The following is a 22,328-nucleotide window of genomic DNA, read 5'->3' as shown; positions in this document are numbered from 1 at the left end:
TCCCTCTGTTTAGTGACAACAGGAGGTGTTCAGGCAGGACAAGCAGCAGTGTAATTTAGAAAGCCACTGCAGCACGCTCAATTTCACTCCTCCTCGTGCCATTTCATACAACCATTTGGTTCCTGAGGCACATAAAAATCATAAAACGTAACTGCAAAGACCTCAGATGCCTTTGAATGCAGATGCCCAAGACTGCACCGGAGCTGTTTGTGTATCCTTCGGCCTGTTGATGCCTGTGTTTGTCAAGCACAGTGGAAGACAAGACCTTAAATCCTTCTATTAAATGCCAAGGAAACCTTTACAACAGTTTACTGTTATCTCCGATCAGCTAATACCAAATATTCCTGCAAAAAAATACACCAGACAAGATCAGGCTTCTTCCATGACTGCCTAGAGCCTGTTTGGGTCTTTTTTTTTTTTGATTTTGTTTTCAAACTTCATCTATATTTTTGACCTTTATAACATTAAGTGGCAACAAGCTCCCTATTCAAACATACAACCCAAGGAAAAAACAACAGTTCTTCGAGATCAGACAACTCTGAAACGGCTGTATGTGCTCCAGTAGCTATGCTTGAAAACGGTGATGTTCTTTTTGTCTCTTAAATACAAAACCTTTTTAGATCATGTATTCTATCCCTTCTTTTTTTTTTTTCCCCCCTAACCTGAAATAGGACTTTGAGGTGGTTACTTTCTCACTATGCTCGTTTCCTAATCCTCCCTTAACATATTTTGGTGGGAAGAAGGTGCAGCAGGAGCCAGAACAGACTGCACGTCCTATTTGATTTCTCTTTACTATTACTACAGGGAAGCAACGTTAGCAAAACTATTTATTGAAACCATTCTCATTTCCAAATGCCCTAGCAGGGAAGTAAAAGTTCTTGAAAAACTTTTAAAAGACACAGCATGAATACAAACAGAAATGATTTCTCTGAATGTGCGTTTCACCTGTCCTGACACACACAGGGTACCAGAAAGGTGATTAAACTCCAAAGAACATTATTTTTCTTAGGAGACTACACCTCTTTCCAAGCTGTCTAATGTGATTGGATTAAAGGAGTATTTTAAATAATCATCTGGCAGGTTGTAGAAGCACCATGAGAAGTTTCAATTATCAATAGTAGCAACTGAGCATAGCTTGGAGTCCACAGAGATGCCAAAAGACTCCCAAACAGATGGCGTACGTGTGCTTCGCTTTAGAACTACCAAGGAGACTGATGCGGTTTCAAAAGATTCAGTAGCTTCGAGCCAGCAAAACGCAGGCATTTATTTTGAGAGATGTTTAGCTTGTAACAGCATGGAAAGAAGAGAACTGAAGCGAAGATGATATTAAAAAAAAAATGAATACTACAACAATAGCAGCAACACCAACACAGGCAACTTCACAAAGTCTGTCTCACCCCAGACGTAACCCTCCTTGTTTCACTCTAAACTGGAAGCTATTCTTTATTTTAAAATCTGGGAGCAGACTAACAGAAGCCTGAAATGCAGGGCTGGACAGAGAGCACCACAACATATCACAAATAGCTTCATCTCAGCAGTCTCGCTATGTTTAGGAGAACGTGCTCCAGTGCCAGGTTTCAGTTCCACCAGAACAGCGCCAAAGAGTTTAGGTGGTTCGTTCAGCAAAGTTGTTTGTTCGTCACTGGAGAGGGGAACATGCTGCAGTCTTAAGTAGCTTAAATTTGGGAGTTATATATCCATCGTTTGCTTTGGAGTCTTTCCGACTCCGCCGCTTTCGAGGAGCGGTACTCTTTCTTCCTACGCATTCGATGCGCTCGGGGGATGTTGAAAGGGACCACTCAAGAAGTGCATTACCGAGATATTTAGTGAAAATTGTTTTCTTGCCTTATCTCGGTGGTTCAGAAAGTCATAAAATTAGATTTATGGGAGAAAACGGACAGTCTTTTAGTACTACCCAAACTATTTCATGGAACACAAGCAGGGAGCAGCCACTGAATACATTACAAACACTATTTTCCTCTACAATTACAAAGCTGACCACAGGTTGTACGCTACTGGCAGGCATTCTCTACCTCATTCTGCCTTCAGTAATGTGGCCAGACAAGTGCTAAGTTCTCACCACGGCCTCCTACCTCTTTTGTACACTCTTAAGTTCCGATATAACAGCAATTGCAGCAGACAAAATGGAATACTTCTACAAGAACCTTGACATTTACGTGACCTGCATCATCCCAGTAAACCAATCTGATGAAGTATTTCCCAAACGTAAACTGACATTCTGAAAGCTCTCAAAATATTTAATCAGCTTATCATAAAGGCTTTAAAAAGCTGGTAAAGAAACTTGAAAGTGAAGTAACGCATTTATACAGTATAACATTAAAAACAAACGTGTACTTAGGAAACTGCTCTCAAGTGGAAACTTCAGCTATTCCCCCAAAGCACGATTTTTAGAAGCTCTTAATATGGATCTCAGCGCAATCCTGCAGTCCAAAAAAAAAAAGCACAAAGCCAAGTAAAATGTTTAACTCAGTCCATAACCATGATGCTATGTGTTACAGTAAAGACTGAGTATACAGAAAACCTCACAGTAATTACTGAACAGTTTATGTTGGAGTTTGAAAAGATGCCAAAGGACAGGTGACTGAATAAGAATAAATATTTCTTCATTAAAGAAAGACATTTAATAAAGCCTGCTAATTGCTATGTTCAATTCAGTGAGGAGCAGGTGAGAAACATGAGCTTAGTTTAGAAAGAAAACTGCAAGTTAAGACATTCAAGGTTTTCTATAGCAACCAGAGTCCTTTGAGAGTTGGTAGGATTGACCCTCCAATAACTGGGAAGAGAAGATCTGAGGCAGGAGCTAATCCTGAAAAAATCTTGCAGAACACAGGTAAATGGCCCAACAGGGATTCATGCGCTTTGCTAAACTTTCTCCTTTTCAGAAATCTGTTGTGAAATAAAGCATTAAGTCATGAGGGTTGGGAAGGCTATAGCCTGAAGGACTAAACCTTCCAATCCGTCTCAGACAACAGGAAATTGTTTTAATCTTTATACACCCACACACAGGCAGCTCTACTCCTCAGAAATTTGTTTTCCAGATATAAATGTTGTAGTTTGCTACCCTTCTGAAAGGGACGTCCAGAAAGGAGTGTGATCATATGCTCAGAGAACTAAACTGAAGCAAAACAGATTAACGTTCTATTAAGTTACCCAGGAAGTGTTTGGACAAGTCATTAAAATGGTATCAAAATTAATTTGCAAGTCATAATTATACAGTCATATATTATGGTGTCAAAACAGGAAGACCTCAGTGAGTTTAACTCTTCAGGCAAGTTCCCTCTGCTGTCCTACCAAAGCCACTGAGCTTCAAAGTGAACTCAGACACTCCCAAGCCTCCAAATCCTGCCAACCACGCACAATCAGACCCTCCCATCTTGATTTGGACTATCAGGAATTAGTGTCAAAAATATCACAATACTTTGATCGCATACCGCCGAAGAGGAGAGGCTCAGACAGTCTCCACACCCAGAGAGACAGCGACTTTCCACAGATGTGTCTCCCCTCGCCCTTTCCTTTGCTCCCTTTTCAAACCCTGCACACGGCAAAGCCAAGGTACTGGTGCCGCCAGCCTGATCCTGCAGCCTCCCCTGCACATACGGGACCAGAGCAGAGCAGCCCATAAACCCCTTTGAGTTCTGCAGCTGCAGGCTACGAGAGGAAGGTGGACCAATAACTGCCACTATTTGGAATTAGAGCACGTGGGTGCAAAGACAGGGGGGAAAGAAGTGCCAAAATGCAGGAGAAGGCCTTCAGAGAGGGAATTTCAGGGCAGCAAGACAGTCTCCTAGTAGCACAGCAATAACAATAGGGTGCTACACGTTGGAAGACAATGATCACAGAACAAATGAAGAACTCTTCATGGAGTATTAAGTTGATTTATAGTAGATAACACTTAAAGTGCTCTTTTTCAATCAATTAAAATCCACTCCATTCAAGAAAAAAAATGTTTTCTCATGTTTATCAGGCCCTACTCCAGTACTGCCACCAACTCCTTACTGAAGCTACGCTTGCTGTCTGCAGTTTATCCCTGTAGCAGCACACGAAAGGCAAGTTTTCCAATCACCAGCCAAAACTTACAAAATAAGACACACTATTTAGGTTTTTCTAGATTATTAGAAACCCAACCTAGGCAGGCCAACAGGCCTAGAATGGCAGAGCTGAACTACTCCATTCGATCCCAGAACTCCAACAGGAGAAGCTCAAACGACTGTCCCACGGCTACCGAAAGCAGGAACGAGTAACTTCCAACTCCGTGTCACTTCTACCCAAAACTGTTCAGGGGTTCAGGCTTTTTTTGTGGATTTGTTGTTTTGAAGAAAGTACAGAAATATATTTGCAACATACTTACTCTCGCTCTTTCTCCGTCAGTTTGTCATTGATATTATCTTTGATTGTAGACCGGGAGCCCTTGTGAATGATAGGATACCTGAGTGGCACTTGTAAGAAGTAGGAGATCATTGAAACCAAGTGAGCGGTGTAGCCCAGGGCAACAGCAATGCTTCCATCATCTTTTGCTGCCAATAACAAAAAGATTCCGTCAGTTAATCCACTGGATCTCACCGCAGGCTCAGCACAAGTTCCCCCTTATTGCTTAGAGAATGATGTCACTAATGAAGCTATCAGAAGCGGTCACAGAATAGGTGCCAGTCGGAAATAAACGCAGATTTTACAATTGTTTGCAGTTCGCTGTATTTGCCTCCCTCATTTCAGGGCAATGTCACACGGGTGATGGCTGCTTCTCCTGCCGATTTTACACTTTCCAAGCTAAAAGTTACTCTTCTCGATTTTTGGCTGGGAAGGGGGAGGGTAAAGAAGCGACAGGAAAAGTGAAACAAAACTCCCAAGACAAAACTGAAGCCTTAATCTTTCTGCGTTCCCCTAGATGTAGCTGACACGTATGGCCGGGGTCAGGGAAAGCTGCATTCCTCCCTAGCGTTGTTCCTTAGTGGGACCAGTTGGAGAGACACCGACCCCGGGGTGTGAACTCTGTTCTCTGCCAATAACTGGAAGAACTCAGGTTAACCCTTTGTCTTAAAATATCATTTTTCAATTTGACACTGAAGTTCTCAGCCTTAAACAACACTGAAGTTCTCAGCCTTAAACAACACTGAAGTTCTCAGCCTTAAACAACACTGAAGTTCTCAGCCTTAAACAACACTGAAGTTCTCAGCCTTAAACAACACTGAAGTTCTCAGCCTTAAACAACACTGAAGTTCTCAGCCTTAAACAACACTGAAGTTCTCAGCCTTAAACAACACTGAAGTTCTCAGCCTTAAACAACACTGAAGTTCTCAGCCTTAAACAACACTGAAGTTCTCAGCCTTAAACAACACTGAAGTTCTCAGCCTTAAACAACACTGAAGTTCTCAGCCTTAAACAACACTGAAGTTCTCAGCCTTAAACAACACTGAAGTTCTCAGCCTTAAACAACACTGAAGTTCTCAGCCTTAAACAACACTGAAGTTCTCAGCCTTAAACAACACTGAAGTTCTCAGCCTTAAACAACACTGAAGTTCTCAGCCTTAAACAACACTGAAGTTCTCAGCCTTAAACAACACTGAAGTTCTCAGCCTTAAACAACACTGAAGTTCTCAGCCTTAAACAACACTGAAGTTCTCAGCCTTAAACAACACTGAAGTTCTCAGCCTTAAACAACACTGAAGTTCTCAGCCTTAAACAACACTGAAGTTCTCAGCCTTAAACAACACTGAAGTTCTCAGCCTTAAACAACACTGAAGTTCTCAGCCTTAAACAACACTGAAGTTCTCAGCCTTAAACAACACTGAAGTTCTCAGCCTTAAACAACACTGAAGTTCTCAGCCTTAAACAACACTGAAGTTCTCAGCCTTAAACAACACTGAAGTTCTCAGCCTTAAACAACACTGAAGTTCTCAGCCTTAAACAACACTGAAGTTCTCAGCCTTAAACAACACTGAAGTTCTCAGCCTTAAACAACACTGAAGTTCTCAGCCTTAAACAACACTGAAGTTCTCAGCCTTAAACAACACTGAAGTTCTCAACCTTAAACAACACTGAAGTTCTCAACCTTAAACAACACTGAAGTTCTCAACCTTAAACAACACTGAAGTTCTCAACCTTAAACAACACTGAAGTTCTCAACCTTAAACTGCACCCGCCGGGACCACGCACAGGTCGTGCCATTCAAATGACATCCCTTAGCCACGTGAGGGCTTTTCCTTTCTGTTTTCTCTGGTTTTCTTCTTTGTAAGTGAACACATCAACACTAAAAACACAACACAGTCATCCCTTCCGAGGCTCAAGGGGGTCCCCGTGAAATCAACCGCACAGAGGACCTTCTAAGAAAGCTTACGACGATGTTCAGCAACTATGAAATCACACTGAGCTCTGTTAGAACACGACACGATCTACAGATTTAAAGCTTACGCCCCTTTCAAAGAGGATTTTGTAAAAAGAGTTCACTTGCAGCAAAACTGACTTTTTAGGGAATTAAATTGTTTTGATACTTCAGATGCTTGAGGTCTTTAAAATATTCTCTATTGAGAGTCTGAAAGAAGACACATGTCCGACAGCTCGTTTTCAAATTTAACTGCACACCTCACCAAGGTGAATGCTTAGGACTTCTTCCACGTCATACAGTATTTCTAGAGGCTTTGATAAAGAATTATTAATTCCTCACAAAAGAATTACTAACAGTAAACTGAAAACAGGCCAAAAGATGCACGCTACTGACTTCTCAGGAATTACCAAACTGACTTCATTACCACAATCAGGCAAACCAAGCAGACTGATTTTTGTCATATTTGCCAAATCAATTTGTTTTAAAGATTATCCCTCCATCATTCTACCATCCAATACACGTGTTGCTAGCACAGGTTAATTCCTACGGGATGCCTTTAAAGGGTTAGGCAACGGACTGAGGTTTTTGCTCAAGAAACCGCATGCCTTGGAGCGAGCAAGTGCTGGGAGCAAGAAATTCTCAAGGGAATTTTAATTCATGTCAACCATCTGTAGACGAAGGCATGCCATTACCTGGACAACTGTTACACAGACAGGCACGTTATATATTTGCTTCTACACCAGGATGATCGTAGACAGTTCAAGTAGAAGCTGACTTGTAAAATACTCCATACTGTCAGCCAGCTTTAAAGTCTTACTTCTGCAAGATATTTATTTGCTAAGTTTACCCGCAACTACAGCGAACTGAAGGGGGATTCACACGCCTTGCCCCATCAAGATTTATGGGCTGAAAGCAGCAACAATGGAATTTCAAGTCAAATGCAAATATTTTCCAGAATCACTAAGTTTGGAAGGCACCACCGGGAACGGCGCAGTCCCAGCCCCCTGCTCAGGGTAACATCAGCTACCACAGGTTGCCCAGGACTGGGTCCAGTTGGGTTTTGAGCATCCCCAAGGATGGAGACTCCACAGCTTCTCTGGGTAATCTGTTTCAGTATTGAGCCTTGGAATACAGAGGTACTTCAAATACAGGGCTACAGAGTCAACAGTAACTGCCTTTGTACTAGTCAGGAAGCAGGAATAAATAATTCATCGGTTTTCTTCTAGTCTAGACCTTCCCAGTCAGAAATTTGGGTCCTAAGCCATTGCTATCAGTTTACTCAATCTCATGAAGTTTAGCAGCAGTGTCAACTGTAACAACTAAATTAAGAATATCCAGCTACCTTGAAAGTCTTCAGAATTAGGAAGCTTGACTCCACAAACAAAGTAATCCTTTTGATCATTCTGTAAGTTTAAAATCAACAACGGAAAGTGAGAATGGAACAGTAACATCCAGAAAACAGAAACCTGCACAAAATCCGATGACAACTTAGCATTTTTGTAAAGAGAAAAAAAAAAAAATATATACTCAACGAAACCCAGAGTGACTTTGACACGGTGTTTTAGTCCGTATTTCATATAATTCACAAATAAATGCAACTTTTTTAAAGAAGGAAGAGTTTCATCTTAATCAATTCATTATATAAAAGGTTTTGGAGCTCAATGTTTTGACACTGTTTAGGTGCACTCTGCTAGAGTTCAGCTAGCCTACTGTCAGGGTTACTTTACATAAACTGAAAGTATCCATTAAATTACGGCTACAGCTATTCTGCTTTTACAGTGGAGACTATCTGAGAGATGCTGGCCTAAGTCCTCTCCCCGTGAGGCTTGCAATCTAAGGACCAAACCCAAGAAAAAGCTGGGAAAAACAGCGTGAGTGAAGAGCAAGTGTCATCGTGAACAAAACACGGGATCTGCTCACAGTGTCATAAATAGGAAGATCATTTCACATCAAGGCGGTTTTGAGAATGCCAAAAACATACCAGATCGATAGGGTAGATATAGGATAGCTCCGACAGCAATTGCTTGCATCGAATAGTCTGCTGGGCGTTTGTCTTCAAAAACAGTTCTCTTTGGGGAAGAGAGATCCCAAAACCATTAGTTTCTTCAAAAGCGTTAAGCAAAGGTATCAAGCCCTCTTATCCTTCTGCGTCTTTCCAAGTATCACCTCCCCAAAAAAGCTAGGTAATTCCCAAAAGAAAAAAAAAAAACAACCCAGAAGACAAAGCTAACTCCTCATTTTCAGCAGTACCTCATACTATAGGCATATTTTGACTGTGACAATGAAGTATTACACGGCTTTGTTACACTAAAACAGACTTAAAAGTCCTATCACAGTCTACACGTGCCATCAAGCATCTGTTTTCTTCTCTTCTAGACTAGCCACTGTTAATTATCACTTTAGATACCTACAATTTGTAGCAGAGACGTCTTAACAGAAGCTTTGGGGTGACATTAGGAAGAGTTTGGTGCCAGGAGTCCCACTTCAAATGGCCTACTCGAGCCTGTTATTTCCTTCCCCATTGCAGAAAAAGCAAAGGTCCTTTTACCTCTTAGCAGTGCTTTCCTTTCTTAATTCATGCAGGGATTCGTTATGCTCTTGAAGTTTCTGGTATTCAGCCTCAAATGCATCTTCTAAACAATACGAGGAATCAGGAAAAACACCAGCACCGATTATTTTCTCAGTTATTTGAAGTTTTAAAAGTAAATACCGACACAAACATTGGCAATAATCCTCCATTTACTCTTAGATTCCACGTTTCTCTGCCAAACTAGGGCATGACAGCGCTGGAGGAACACAAGCCCTCACACACTACACACCATTCACCAGCCAAATACAACCAACGAAACCTCATTCTCCTTTAACGCCTGTTCCCCTCATACCTGCAGTAGTGGAATAATCCAGTTAAGGCATCTCAACACTTGTATAGTCAGAATTAAGTAATTTTTAGTAGTGACTAATTATTTTAGGCTCAAGGAAGTATTAAAAAAAAAAAAGTAGTCCTGCAACAAGATCAAATACTTGTGTAGTTTGGTCTCTGGCGAGCTCCAAAGAGACAGCGATACAGCATTTTACTATACAACACTTTCCCAGTAAAAGAAAATACCAAGAAGACTGAGCATTTCACTTTTCACCTACACAACAAGCTATTAAGAGAGATTTTTGTCTTCTATCACTTAAAACGGGAGCCTAATCACAGGCACAGCAACATCCTCCACGACATTATAACGTGCCTGCATCAAGCCCCTGTTCACTGCATTACGCTGCAGCTTTTCTCATTTTTTTTCCCATAAAATTTTAATTAAGCACAGATTTAAGCATTGCTTGAGAGAGGTGTAATACTAAGAAGTTATTTAGAGACAGGACACCAGAACCTGCTGTCCCGAATTCAGTGTAACACACATGGTGAAGACATTATATCTGGCTGCAAACTTCAGATAAAGAAACACACAACCACATGAGAGCCAAAGAAAACACCCAAAACGAAACAGCACCTTCATTTTGGCCACCATGATCATTAGGTAGGCTACTACTGCTATGATCAGCGGATCATGAATGTCTGCAACATAAGCAGTAACGTTCCTACACTCACCTCTGTCATGCAAAGTCCTCTTTTCCTTATGCAACAAGGCTACTTCTTGGCCAAGGGCCTTCTTCTGCCTTTCCAGTTCATTACGTAGCACCAGGATCTTCAACTGTAAACATTCACTCTCCTTTTTCTAGTGCAAGAAAAAAAAAAGATATTTTTGTTTAAAATAAGGTCTTCTGCACACAAATAGCTCCATAAAAGGGGTGATAGGAGGGAAGGGAAAAACCAGGACGCGACGAATGCCTGCCAGACTAACGGCTGACTTCACCAATTACCAAAAATCCTAATTATTTCGCTGCGCTGGAAGGAGAGAAACTCAGCGATGTCCCACAGAGCTTGTTCCTCCCGTGGGATGCATCTCCTCTCTTGTGCTCAGCAACACAACCTGACCCAGGGCAGAAGTCAAGGGAGGAAGGACCCTGGGAGGACTCTTCCTCAGGACAAGTACATAGACACTCGCAGCAGAGCAGGGGCATTCGTTCCCAGGGAAAGGGTTCGGCAACAAGAGAAGGTGAGCAACAAGGACTCTACACAGAATTGAGGCGGGGGGCTGGAAAAAGGTTGGAGATGTCCGAGCTGCACTATTAGATCCAATTCCCAGCTTCAGGGTGATGAGAAAGAAAAAAAAAGCAAAAGGATACAAAAGGAAAGAACACAACACGGAGCAGATTGCATCTTTACACAGAATTACAGTTGAAGGACCCCTTAAAAGTTTTAGGAATGGTCCTGCACCTGCTCTAAATCTACTCCTGTGTTTAAAAAAGAAATCTGTTATTTTCTTGGATGCACCGTCCCCACTAAGACATTGTGCTGCCACGTGCACAGCGAAGCAGCATCTTCTACAGCAAAATTTCCTTTTACAAGGCGGATTCCAATTTAAGGAGGGAATACCTGACGTGCTTCATAGATACTTGGTGAGAACAACCAAAGACAGACTCAAAATGGAAAAGAGAAGTTACATCTCCTCAGTCCAGTCATACCCCTGGTAGAGTTCAAAGCCTAAAGGAGCAGTCAGACCTACTCGTGAGCAAGTCTGGTGTCAGCACCAGGCACTGTCACCCTGTGTAACTCTTCCAGCTCTCCCTTTTTCAAGCAGTTAATGGAAATAATGGTATTTCAACACTAGCTGCCTGGGAAAAAAAAAAAGTCAGCTGTTGCTGAACTCTTCTTTCCAGTTCATATTTGCTTCGATTACACACGTACGCTCAGCCTTCTGGTTCAAGACTGCAGCAGGAAACAGGACTCGAGGAATGAAACTGCAGTTCACACACCTATAAAAGGGAATTGGAGCCCAACGGGAGTTTCCACTATTGAACAAAGGAAAAGAAAAACAGGTCATCATTTCCTTGTACCACAGACCATGGCTGCTTCCTCGTACCGCAGGCCGCGGTCGCCGAGAAGCTGCATCACGTGTACGATCGCTGCCATTTTTGGTGGTCTCTATATAGCTTTGCTCACACCTACTTATAAAAGAAAGGCCTTTGTAGAGAGGGGCAAGGATATCCATAACTGAAAAGAAAAGGTGGTTAAAAACCTTTTAACAGCCAAGATACCAGCAGAAGCTCGGGGTTGGAATCACTCACGGGAGATGCTATACTGCCCACTAAAGGAGCTGATTTCTTTGCTTTTTCGCCTACAACGCGACCCTGTAGTTCGAGTGGGTAAACAAACTCCTATTTTTCCGTTTGGTCAAACTCTTCAACCAGTTTGACACTTTTGGAAGTCAGCTGAGTACTCTCAACCCAGAATCTACCTTAGAGCAATAAAAGTAACCGCATCGCAAGTTTGCCCTTTCCTACACAAGGCACCCGACACGTGCCAGCGAGGATCAATGCACCGAAATCACCACGAGCCGCTCCTGTTCTGCCAACTCACCGCTTTGAGCTGAGCTCAGCCTTTCTGGGGGGAAAGCAGGAACTAGCACCAGCACACTGACTTGGAGAGGGCAAGAGGACAGGCAAAACAAACTGTCAAAAGCTATCACAAGATCTAATAGAATTCCTGCTTAAAATGAAAGCGCCACTTGAGTGGCAGCTTTTGCGTGAATTCTATTCACCCAAAGGCAACAGGGTGCAAGAAGATACAGTCAGGAGATACACCTCACTCTAAATCCACCACAGGTTCCTGTCAAGATTTATTTAAATCATAAAAAGTCTGGGTTTCCTCACAAACCTCTCTCGTGCACTGTGCAATGTTTACGCTTTTATAGTAGTGTCCTGGTTTGGGCTAAATCAGAACTACTTCTGGTTTAGTGCTTTTAACTTTTCAGTTAAGTCTCCTCTAACTAATGGCATTTTCTGAACCAGCAGCCTGTTTTTCCAGACAGTGACTGCTCCCAGCAGTGCTAAGGCCTGGTGTTTATAGCTCGTACCAAGGGATGGGCTGCAGAGAGGCCCTGGCTGGGACTTGTTCTTATGGCGACCAAGGTCACTGCTGAGTCTTGTGCTCCATGTTGGGGTGCTGGGAGTGAAAAGGGTCGCACCTACAGGGAGGAGCGAACTGGACAGGTGACCCAAACCTGACCCACAGAGTGTTCCATCCCGTAGACGTCATATTCAGGGTAAAGCTGAGAGATCACGAGGGTCTCGCCCTCTTCCTCTCTTCTTCGATGGCCAACATCTGAGGAGGACTGATCCGTGCATCCCTGAATCCAGGGCCTGAGTCCAGCTCCTGTATCCCATCCCTGTCTGCTGCCCAGTCCAGCCTGGAACTGCCCCAGTGCCAGCCCTGCAGCGTGGGGGGGACGTATTGTCATCAGGGCGGGGGCAGTTGGGTTCGGTATTGGGTTGGTATCTATTTGTACATATTGTAGAGATTTCATTTTTTCCTTATTCTTATTATTTATCTTTTCTTTTATTGTTATTGTTCCATTAAAGCTGTTTTACTTTTCTTTTCCAAACCGTAAAGTAAGTCTCCCTTGTTCTCTCTCCTTTTCCCTTTTGGGAGGGGAGAGGGGTTCATAGAGAGCATCTGTCATTCCTTAGTGGCCGGCCCAGGCTCAACCCGTGACAAGTATAAAAGCAATTCTACAAACTTAAGGTAAGAATAGGATAAGCAATCCATCAATCCATCTGAGCGACACACAGAGATCTATTTTAGATGTCCATCACATTACGCTTCTCACATGAGCTCCCATTTGAAATCGCAGGTTTAAAAAAAAAAAAAAAAAGATTTCCAGGTAAAACGTTGGAAAAACCACTTTACGGCCAAAGTCATCAGCCAGAGGCTTCAACAAGCCTGCAGAACACGGGTGTCAATAACCAAACTTACCAGTTCGTTGCTTGTAGATGTGCATCTCAGCTTTTCTTCAATCTCCCTTCCTATTTTCTGAACAGTTACCTGAGTCTGTTTAATTGCACACTGGGCTCTGTGAAGCCTGCAAGGAGAAGAGGAGTTAGAGCCGTACTAAAGGTTCCCCACACACAGCCCAACGGCGAACGCGCCAGTCGCCTCAAAACCAGCAGCAGCGCTGTGAAATTCAGCGTGCCACCTCCTGCTTCGAAACGAACCCTGAAGAGAGGAATCGGAACTTGCACGGTTTATAAACGAGGATCCAAAGCAAGCCGGCAAGTCGCTAAATTCGATCAAGTTCCGAATCTCCTCTTCATGAGTTAAATTCAATAAATGCCAATAAGGCAAAGCTGCAGATGCAGATGAGAAAGCAGGTAACGATTCAGTTCTGTTTACATCAAGACAGATACGCACACAACAGCCACTGTGAGCACTGCTGACACAGGCCAGCTCCAAAGAGCAGCAAGCACCCTTTGGATAACACACAGCTACGCTGCGCAGGCCAAGAGCACGGAACACCCTTCAGGATCCCCCAGCAGGCTGTGAGCCCTTCTGTAACAAAAACCATGGGTTTCCTAACCGAATCACATTGGAAGGGTGAAAAAGATGATGATTATGTGCTTCTGATCATTAACCCTGGCTTTAGGGTGAAGAGAGAGCACTCATTATTTGCCATATTTATTCATAGAACCATATCATAGAATCACAGAACGGTTTGGGTTGGAAGGGACCTCAAAGACCATCTCGTTCCAACCTCCCTGCCATGGCAGGGACACCTCCCGCCAGACCAGGCTGCTCAAGGCTCCATCCAACCTGGCCTTGAACACTTCCAGGGATGGAGCAGCCACAGTTTCCTTAGGCAACCTGTGCCAGTGTCTTACCACCCTCAGGGTGAAGAACTTCTTCCTTGTATCTAGGCTAAACCTGCCCTCTCCCAGCTTCCCACCATTACCCCTTCTCCTGTCACTGCAGACCCTGGTAAAAAGTCCCTCCCAGCCTTCTCGTAGCCCCCCTTCAGGTACTGGAAGGCCGCTAGAAGGTCTGCCTGGTGGCCCTTCTCTTCTCCAGGGTGACCAACCCCAACTCTCTCAGCCTGTCTTTGGAGGAAAGGTGCTCCAGCCCCCTGATCGTTTTCGTGACCCTCCTCTGGACTCGCTCCAACAGCTCCATGTCTGATTTGTGCTGGGGGCTCCAGAGCCGGACGCAGTATTCCGGGTGGGGTCTCACGAGGGCAGAGTATTGAAAAAAAATAAATCAGGCAGAAGAAAGCAATGGCAAAAACAGGTCTAAAAGCAGCATTAACAACTTTTTTAGAATTAACATGGAGTGGAAGTTAACCTATTTATTAGAAAAAAATTACAGCCAGGCTGCAGACAGAGACTATGTCTTTTAAGGCACGCAAACCCAGGCTTACTTTTCCCATCCAAAGTTTCACCATCACTGGCTTCTCCTTTTGTAAGGATATTCCTCAGACAGCCTTGCTGCTCACGTAAACGCTTAGCTCAACCAAGACCTTGCCAGAACAGCGAAAGCCATCAGATAACCTACCGTATGGTATTAGTGCTTTGCCAGGCCGACCTAACGAAGAGGCCAAGCCCGCTTCAACGCATGCTTTAAGGACCATCTCCATTCTGCCAAAATTAAGTCTCTGCCTCTTCCCAGGCATGCTTAATTTTCCAAAAGCAAGGCTACGGATTTGCTGTGCGCCAAGGACCAAAGCACTAGAGCACACGGAGGAGGCTGCTCAGCTCCTTTCACCCCCTCTCACCCCTCGCAGATTTATAAGCAATGGAGACATCAGTATTTAAAGTTTTTGGCCAACGGTTTTTAACGGTCTGTACGCAGCCAGACCAAGATAACCAGTAACCCCAAAGCACCAGGTCTCCTCACACCACGTCCCCTCAGCGTCCCACCTCAACAGCACACGTTACGTATTCATTTACTCAGCGTGAGGACGGCACCCAACCCACCTAGCCCAGCAAACAAACGCACAGAGAGGAGGTGATACGCGGACAACACGGACAAGCAGCGCCAGTCATTAAACGAGGCCACTGCAATTCAGGGCTTTGACGTGTTAATACTCCTGAGTGAACACATTCAAGTCATCAGACACTTTTAGTTCCTTCACGCTATTGCCTCTCCTAAACACTGCTCTCTCCAGTAGTATAATTGGAAACAAACATCTAAGTGATTCCTCTGGTTTCTTCAGAGCTTCTCGGACGAGCACAAGCAGCCTAGGAGCTTCTTCGGGGGAGCTGTGCCCCATCCACATCACGTATCAAGCAGCACGGTTCTGCTGGCTGCTGCTGGGGGTGGGGAGGGCGGTGAGACTGCTTGAGGCCAACAGCACTGGGTCACCCAAGGGCTTGGTCTCACATCCCTAAGGGAGTACTGAGACCTCCTGGAAACACCTACTTCCTACTGAGAACTCCTACCTCTACCTCCCACCTTCCCGAACGCATCTTGAGGCTGTTGGCTACGTAACACAGGGCTACGCAGGTCGAAGCTGAGGTTTGGTGACAGTCCTCAACGTCCTTCAGAGATCTGCTGTCACATCATACAGTAGGGTCTAGGTTTCCTACTTCAAGTTTCCAGCCTACCTCTTTCCAAGTCTGGAACATTTTCTTGCCAGACATAAGAAAGCCTTACCCAAAGCTAAAACTTGAGGTAAAGAGCAATAACTGAGTGGCATTTCCCTTTCCCCCTCCTTCCCCTTCATCTCATTTTATACTGGAAGAACACTCTTGGTTTAGTCTCTTAGGTGATTAAGAAAGACCTTTCACAAGTTTTCACGTCACGCCATTAAGGTGACAAAATCTACCTTTGGATGGGGCACAGCTCCCCCTAAGAAGCTCCTAGGCTGCTTGTGCCAGTCCGAGAAGCTCTAAAGAATCCAGAGGAATCACTTAAGACCTTTTGTTTCAACAGCATTTTACTCATTGAAAGAGCATTTATGTAACTGATAAGTTGTTAGAAGGGTCATTTGCCCTCTTGAGTTCCTCACAGTGATTCATTGGATCAATACTCAGCTGACAACCTACAAGTTCTGGAATAGCTTCAAGTTCTTCTACCCATGCCCAAGCATAAGGAACAAACATCTATCCAGACTGGCTTCTCAAAGCAGTACATACCTCAGGATACTTCTTCAGTTTGGTGACTCTATATCTAAAGATATATGCCTAACCCATAAAGACTGCTATACAAAATAATTCAGCAAACAAGTCTGGTTCTAATAAGAAATGGTTTTCGTTTCAAGCCAAACATCCTCCAGTCATTTCTGGCAATATTAAAAAAAACCCTACAGTTAAACTTGGCTGCCTTGAGGCCAAATAGTGCCATTTGCATCGCAAGACAGAAAACTTACTGATACGGGTCGACTCCTTCCCAGTCTGTTCCCTGTTCTTCCATGAACTTCTAAATGGCAACAGTAAGATCATGACCACATCCGAAGCGAAGTCTTCCAAGACTCAAGTTTTAGGGACTTCATGTCACACAAGCAGCAACTACCAACAGGAATCTCCCTTCCCCAGCCAAAAAAGCCCCCGCTGCACCCACATGGAAATCGTCAGTCATCCAACAACGGGAAGACAAACTAAGCCGTAAGAGCACCAGCACGGAAATTCTGCCCATCGTTTCTGCCTCCAACAAAGTCTGACTCGTGCATGCAATTACGATCGCACCAACGAACGGAGATCAGCAAGTCGAGGCCACAAATCTGGATTAAAATTTCTACTAAATGAATGGAGACACACTTCAACGCTGATTGACTGCATATTGTTTCCATTCCTACTCTGAATGGAAGTCCAAGAGCACAGCCTAAAGTCAGCACAATTTGGGCTTTAAGTACAATCTGGCTTGGTTCAGTAATCGACAGCAACGAGCCAACTGATGGTAATCCACGCGCTATCAGCCAATTCAGGATTCTTCCCAGATCGTTCAAGAGCGGGGGGGGGGGTTATTATTTTTTATTAAAATTAGCACTTCCACAGCACTTTAAGAGCTAATTCAGGTCTTCAAGAGGCCACTGGCCTGCTACCAAAATTTCCTTCAGCGGTCAGGAAAGCCAAGCCAGTTCCAGCAGAAATTCAGGCCTTTTTGAAGAGACAGCTCAGCCAACAGTGTCGTCACCCTGTGCCTGCAGGCTGCTCTGGTGTCTCTGCAGCAGCTCACAGCCATTGTCAGCCAGCAGCGGAGTCACACGAACGTTAAAGTGTGACAGATTTACTGCAGGGCCCCGAGAGCTGCTGTGCCATTGTCCAGCATCAGGTGAGCTGCAGGCTGCTGCCTGGGAAAGAACTAGAAAGTAAAAGAGCCGTTAAAATGCCTTATGACCCCGATATAGTTTGGAGGTGGAGATCCACATGTTCTACTGCCATTCTCGTGTCACCTGCTTTGAGATGAGGGAGACCGAGAATAAACCAAATACTCTCCCTTCCTTTGGAAGTCTAAAAGACAGTGGGATAGATATAAAAACATTAGCCACGTACTGTAAGCTAAGACCAACAAAAGCTGCATCCCCAATTGATCCAGGAAAAACTGCCAGGCAATATATCAACATTTCTCCTCTCTGCTCGCTAGCTCCCAAGGTGCTGAAATATGGGCTATTTGGGGTATTTCTTCAAAGCTTTTCAAGCCTGAAATAAAACTGCTCCTTTTCCCGCCCCAACAGCCCTACTTTCTACCCTGGCTGTAAGATTTGAAACAATTCTGGTATAGAAAGTTCTGCCAATCAATCCAACTGACTTGGAGGAGGGGAAAAAAAAAAAAAGTTGCCAGGTTTTGGACTCCTTCACCATGACAGGATTTCTTTGCAACAGCATCCTTGTCTCGTTTGCAAGATCAGGCGGTTTTCCTGACTTCCCAAGACTGCACAATGCAGTGATCCAACACAACTCGGCTTTGCAACTTGGGAATGTGCTGTAACAACGCATTTGCTCTCTTCCAGCTTGCAGTAAGTTTGGGGCAATGGTGAAGGTTCAGCTGAAGCACTTTAAGACATGCTGCAGTATCCTGCAACTAAGATCTCCCCCTTGGTCACGACTCAGTCTAGGGATTTACTAGTTTATAGAGCAAGTTCATTCCTGGCTGTAGTCTTTAAAAAACTGAAAGCTGGAGTGTAGTGACAGTTGTGCCTATTAAGCTCCCATATGCTTATATTTACATTAATGAAAGAGTCTCAACTTTATTGGACATTTGATACACGATTTTGTAGTTCTGTCATACACTGCAAATAGCTATTTGCTTCTATCAGACCCATCTGGATTTTTCATGTACAGAACTTTAAGCCATAAATACATCAATTAATTACAGCAGTCACATACTACAGCTACTTCTCATAAGAGAAACAAAAAAAAAAAAAAAAAAAAAAAAAAAAAAAGGACTACGGTCTTATTTGCCAGAACAACCTTAGTTTACAATGAGACTAAATTTAAACTGAGAATTACTACCAGGGATTTAGAAAATAGAACAGAACACTTCTGGCAATAAGCGAGATGTAGGATCCTGGAAGTAAAATACCCAAACCTATCATTAAAGAAAAAAAAAAAAATAATCCAAGACTTTCCCATTAAATACAAAAAATGGAATGCACGCTACTTTATATCAGTCCAGAAATTAGATTACAGAGAGTGCCAGCCAGCTATAACATATTTTTTACATAGCCCCTTAAACCATTATTTGCTACATCTGCTTTCCCACAAGAAAAAAAACTTTTCTAATTTATAATCATATACTCCCTTTTCCAATTTCCTCAGAAACCTATACCTACAATTTGTCAAAAGCAGATGTAGGGCGAGAGAAGACAGTAGGGAGTAAGGAGAGAATGAAATGCAAGTCTGACTTGTTCATTTATGGTGTTAAACCCCTACAAGAGCCAGGGCTGTAAGAAACTCCAACAAGACAGCGCTGTGGAAGCACAGACACTTTCCATCATTCTTTCAAAGAGCTCGGAATTGACTTACATGTGTAAGACTCAAATTAAGTTTCTGAATAATCAAGTCCATGTGGACGCTGCAACACTGGAGGCTTTGAGCTATTTGCAAATGGAGAAAGAAAAGGAAAAAAAATTTATCTGTCAGGCTGGCAGCAGGGGAGGTGCTGGCCTCCAGTGTGATGAACGTCTAAAGGAGCAAGCTAGCACACAGATCCCCTTCATACCCAGGGCACGAACAGATAAGGAGAGTCTTAATGTGGAGCACAATTTTTTTCCAGAAACGAAGTCACAAAACCTGAGATGTCTCTCGTCCTCTCCTTCCAATTCACAGAGTTCACTCCAGCCTTGTGAGAGATTTATGGATTGGACTTTTTTATCCAAAGAACGAACTTATTCGTGCCAAGTAACAAAGGAAGTTTCTTTTTGTTCTTTGTACTGGTGCTTATCAGTTTGTGATTACAGAAACCTTGCTACCAGGGCAACAGACAGAATCCCATTCAACACACGGCACATGGTAGAAAGGCAAATTACACGCAAATCGATTTTCCAAAGGGCTCAAACACGTAAAGATGACTCCTACCAGAAGGACAGCGACACCAGTAGAACCCAACAGCCTTTTGCCGGCCTGTAACTCGCCAACAAATCTTAATATAAGTTTCAGTTCTCAGTCTGAGACAGTAAGCGAGCCTAAGTCGGGAGTTAACCGCACAACTGAAAAGAAAGATGCACAAATTCAGCTGGAATGGGTTACAGGCTCCACCCAAAAAGGGAAACAGCGGCTCTCAAGTCGATGGTGTTCTTCCAATCGCAGTCCACGCAACTGCGAAGGTGTTTGGGACCACTGAGCACAGGCCTGACCCACTGGAGGAAGAACGAGGAGAAACACCAAATATTCAGGTGACTCGCTTTTCCAGGCTGCATGCTGCCGCAGTTTTTCCTGGAAGCGATCCCCAAACTCAAACCAAAGCTTGCTTCCAAGAGCAGCGGAGTTCTGCAGCGGAAGTAGAGAAGCGAGATCCCCTCCTCCCCAGACAAAGGGATGGTGGAAACGCTCACCGGAGCGTCCCGCAGCTTCTCAGTCACAGCTGCATTCCCTACCCTGCCCTGTTTTCCACTATCAAAGAGATGGTTTTCCCCAGTGCAAGACCTTGAATCCATTTTATTTGTTCTCAAAACGCAGCGTTGACTTTCCCCCCGATGCAGTTGGGTATCCCTGAGCATTTTGGAGACAGGGCCGCGTTCACTGAAAGCTTTGCCTACGCTGAAAGATCAAGCAATGAGCAGCACCATTCCTACGGCCATAGCCAGGGCAAAGTCGTAACAAAAATAAAAGAATCCCAACTGCTCACAAAATCCTCCTTCTTAAACACTTTCAGGTACCTGTTAGAAAATTCTTCAGCTAAGTGACGTGCTCTGGTTTTCATCAGCTCTAATAAAGCCAGAAAAAGGAGGAGGACTGGGGTTTGACTTCTAATCTAATTGAACATTGCTTCATCGATACGGTCTTTTACGTGCTGGCACAAACAAAGCAGCAGAACAAAGCTATTTTTTGAAGTTCTGCACAGCTCTGTGTAACATCTCTTTCAAACAGTGCTCAAACCGAATTTGATCACGAGCTAGCAACGTGCCCAGCACGCTTATGCTCAAAAGCTCCCGCTGTACGGATGCTTTAGGGCATATGAGGAAAGGTGAAGTTAAGAGCAGCAGACGACTACTAACCCTGCAGTTAACACACCAAAAAACCCCACCTCTCCCCCGTTTCATGGACTGTTTCAACTCGCCCTGACCCACGCCGCTCTCTTCTACATATTTTAGCAAAAATCAGGCTTGTAAATGGACTTTTCTGATGACTGATTAGCCTCAGTTTCCGTACAGCTTAGCACCACACGAGTAAAATGCCTGGGAACAGATTTGTCCAAAAGCCTGATTCCACAGATCAAAATCCCTAAGGAACTTGTCAAAAAACCAAATTTCAGATCCCGGTTTCCATCTCCATTGCTCCTTCCCAGGAAGGCACCAGCCCACAATTCCAACCCACGTGGTTTTTAGGCCAAGAGAGATGACACTTGTTACACTGTTCAGCCATTTCAGTACTGCTTATTAAAGCACACAGAGGCACTCAAGAGGTCCGATTACAACTCAGATTTATTTACGCTGGCCTTCGGCCACTGGGTTTTCGTGTCCAAAGCCAAGGGGATGCCTGCCCTGCCTTGGCTGCCTATACAACACAAAGAGCCAAGTCTTCCAGGTGGAAATCTTTCCTAGTTAGAAACATCAAGCCTGGCCATCACGGAAAAACAACCACACTTATCACTAGGCAAAGGGAAGTTTTAGCAGAGGAACTTGCTGATTTAAGAGCACAGGTCAGGCTAAGAGGAATCCGGCTACCCACTCCACACTTGAGGCGGGGTTATTTCCACATCTGCTGGGAAAGGGTGATGGCAGCAGCAGCAGCAGTAACATTAAAATCTGAAAGCCTGCAGTGCGAGCCAGCAATCTGATTCCCGAGATGCTCACAGAAAAAAGCTAGAACAAGGCACTGCAAGAGCATCAGGCTATTAGTGACCACCTTTTCCTGCCACGTACACCCCATCTTCTCAGGATGCGGCGCTGCTGCCGCTGCGTGAACATCCGTAACTACAACGTTTGGAAAGGTTTCGGTCAAGGCTACGAGTCGGGACCCTTCTCTGAGGAAAGAAAAGCAAAGGGAACAAGCTAGAAACAAAAGACTTCACTGTCAGTGCGTATTTTAACATTTAAAAAGAAATAATCTTCCCCACCTCCCCTTCTCTCTAGGCATCTACCAGCACGCTAGAAGGAACGGGGTAGCGAAGAGCAACTCTCTTTCCATGCAGTCAGAACTGCAGAGGCTACAGGCCGAATCCTACCTACTGCACAGCTCCATTGGGTTCACTTTTTTCGTGGAGATGAGGCCAGAAATAGAGGAACACCAGGGAAGCTTTGGGGGGCTCACCTCTGGGTGAGTTATCAGATGCTGTGCAACCCTCCCAAGTCTGAGGGCAGCTGAGGGCACGTTTTCTTCCTGCTTTCCCTCCGTTTCACCCCACCAAACATTTGGAAACCTCAAGTTTGGGGTTGCTGCTTACAGCAACTACACAATAGCGAAGTCTGAGCTACCGGCTGTCAAGACGGGACACGCTGACGTTGTTCAAGAC

At 44.1% G+C, this 22,328-nt stretch overlaps 1 protein-coding gene across 1 annotated transcript in view; it reads right to left on the bottom strand.

Annotated features, from left to right (window-relative positions):
• UVRAG (UV radiation resistance associated) overlaps window positions 1-22,328 on the bottom strand; it is a 98,865-nt gene that overhangs the window by 42,183 nt on the left and 34,354 nt on the right. Inside the window, exons 7-12 of the mRNA XM_086481634.1 lie at window positions 13,200-13,305; window positions 9,933-10,059; window positions 8,889-8,973; window positions 8,322-8,409; window positions 7,683-7,743; window positions 4,370-4,535 (exon numbers count right to left, since the gene is read on the bottom strand). Coding sequence (XP_086337760.1) covers window positions 4,370-4,535; window positions 7,683-7,743; window positions 8,322-8,409; window positions 8,889-8,973; window positions 9,933-10,059; window positions 13,200-13,305 — 633 coding nt within the window. The remainder of the gene's footprint in view (window positions 1-4,369; window positions 4,536-7,682; window positions 7,744-8,321; window positions 8,410-8,888; window positions 8,974-9,932; window positions 10,060-13,199; window positions 13,306-22,328) is intronic.

Source organism: Leptosomus discolor, chromosome 1 (genome assembly GCF_034619465.1).
Source record: "Leptosomus discolor isolate bLepDis1 chromosome 1, bLepDis1.hap2, whole genome shotgun sequence".
NCBI lineage: Eukaryota > Metazoa > Chordata > Aves > Leptosomiformes > Leptosomidae > Leptosomus > Leptosomus discolor.
This window is presented reverse-complemented; position numbering and strand designations above follow the sequence as displayed.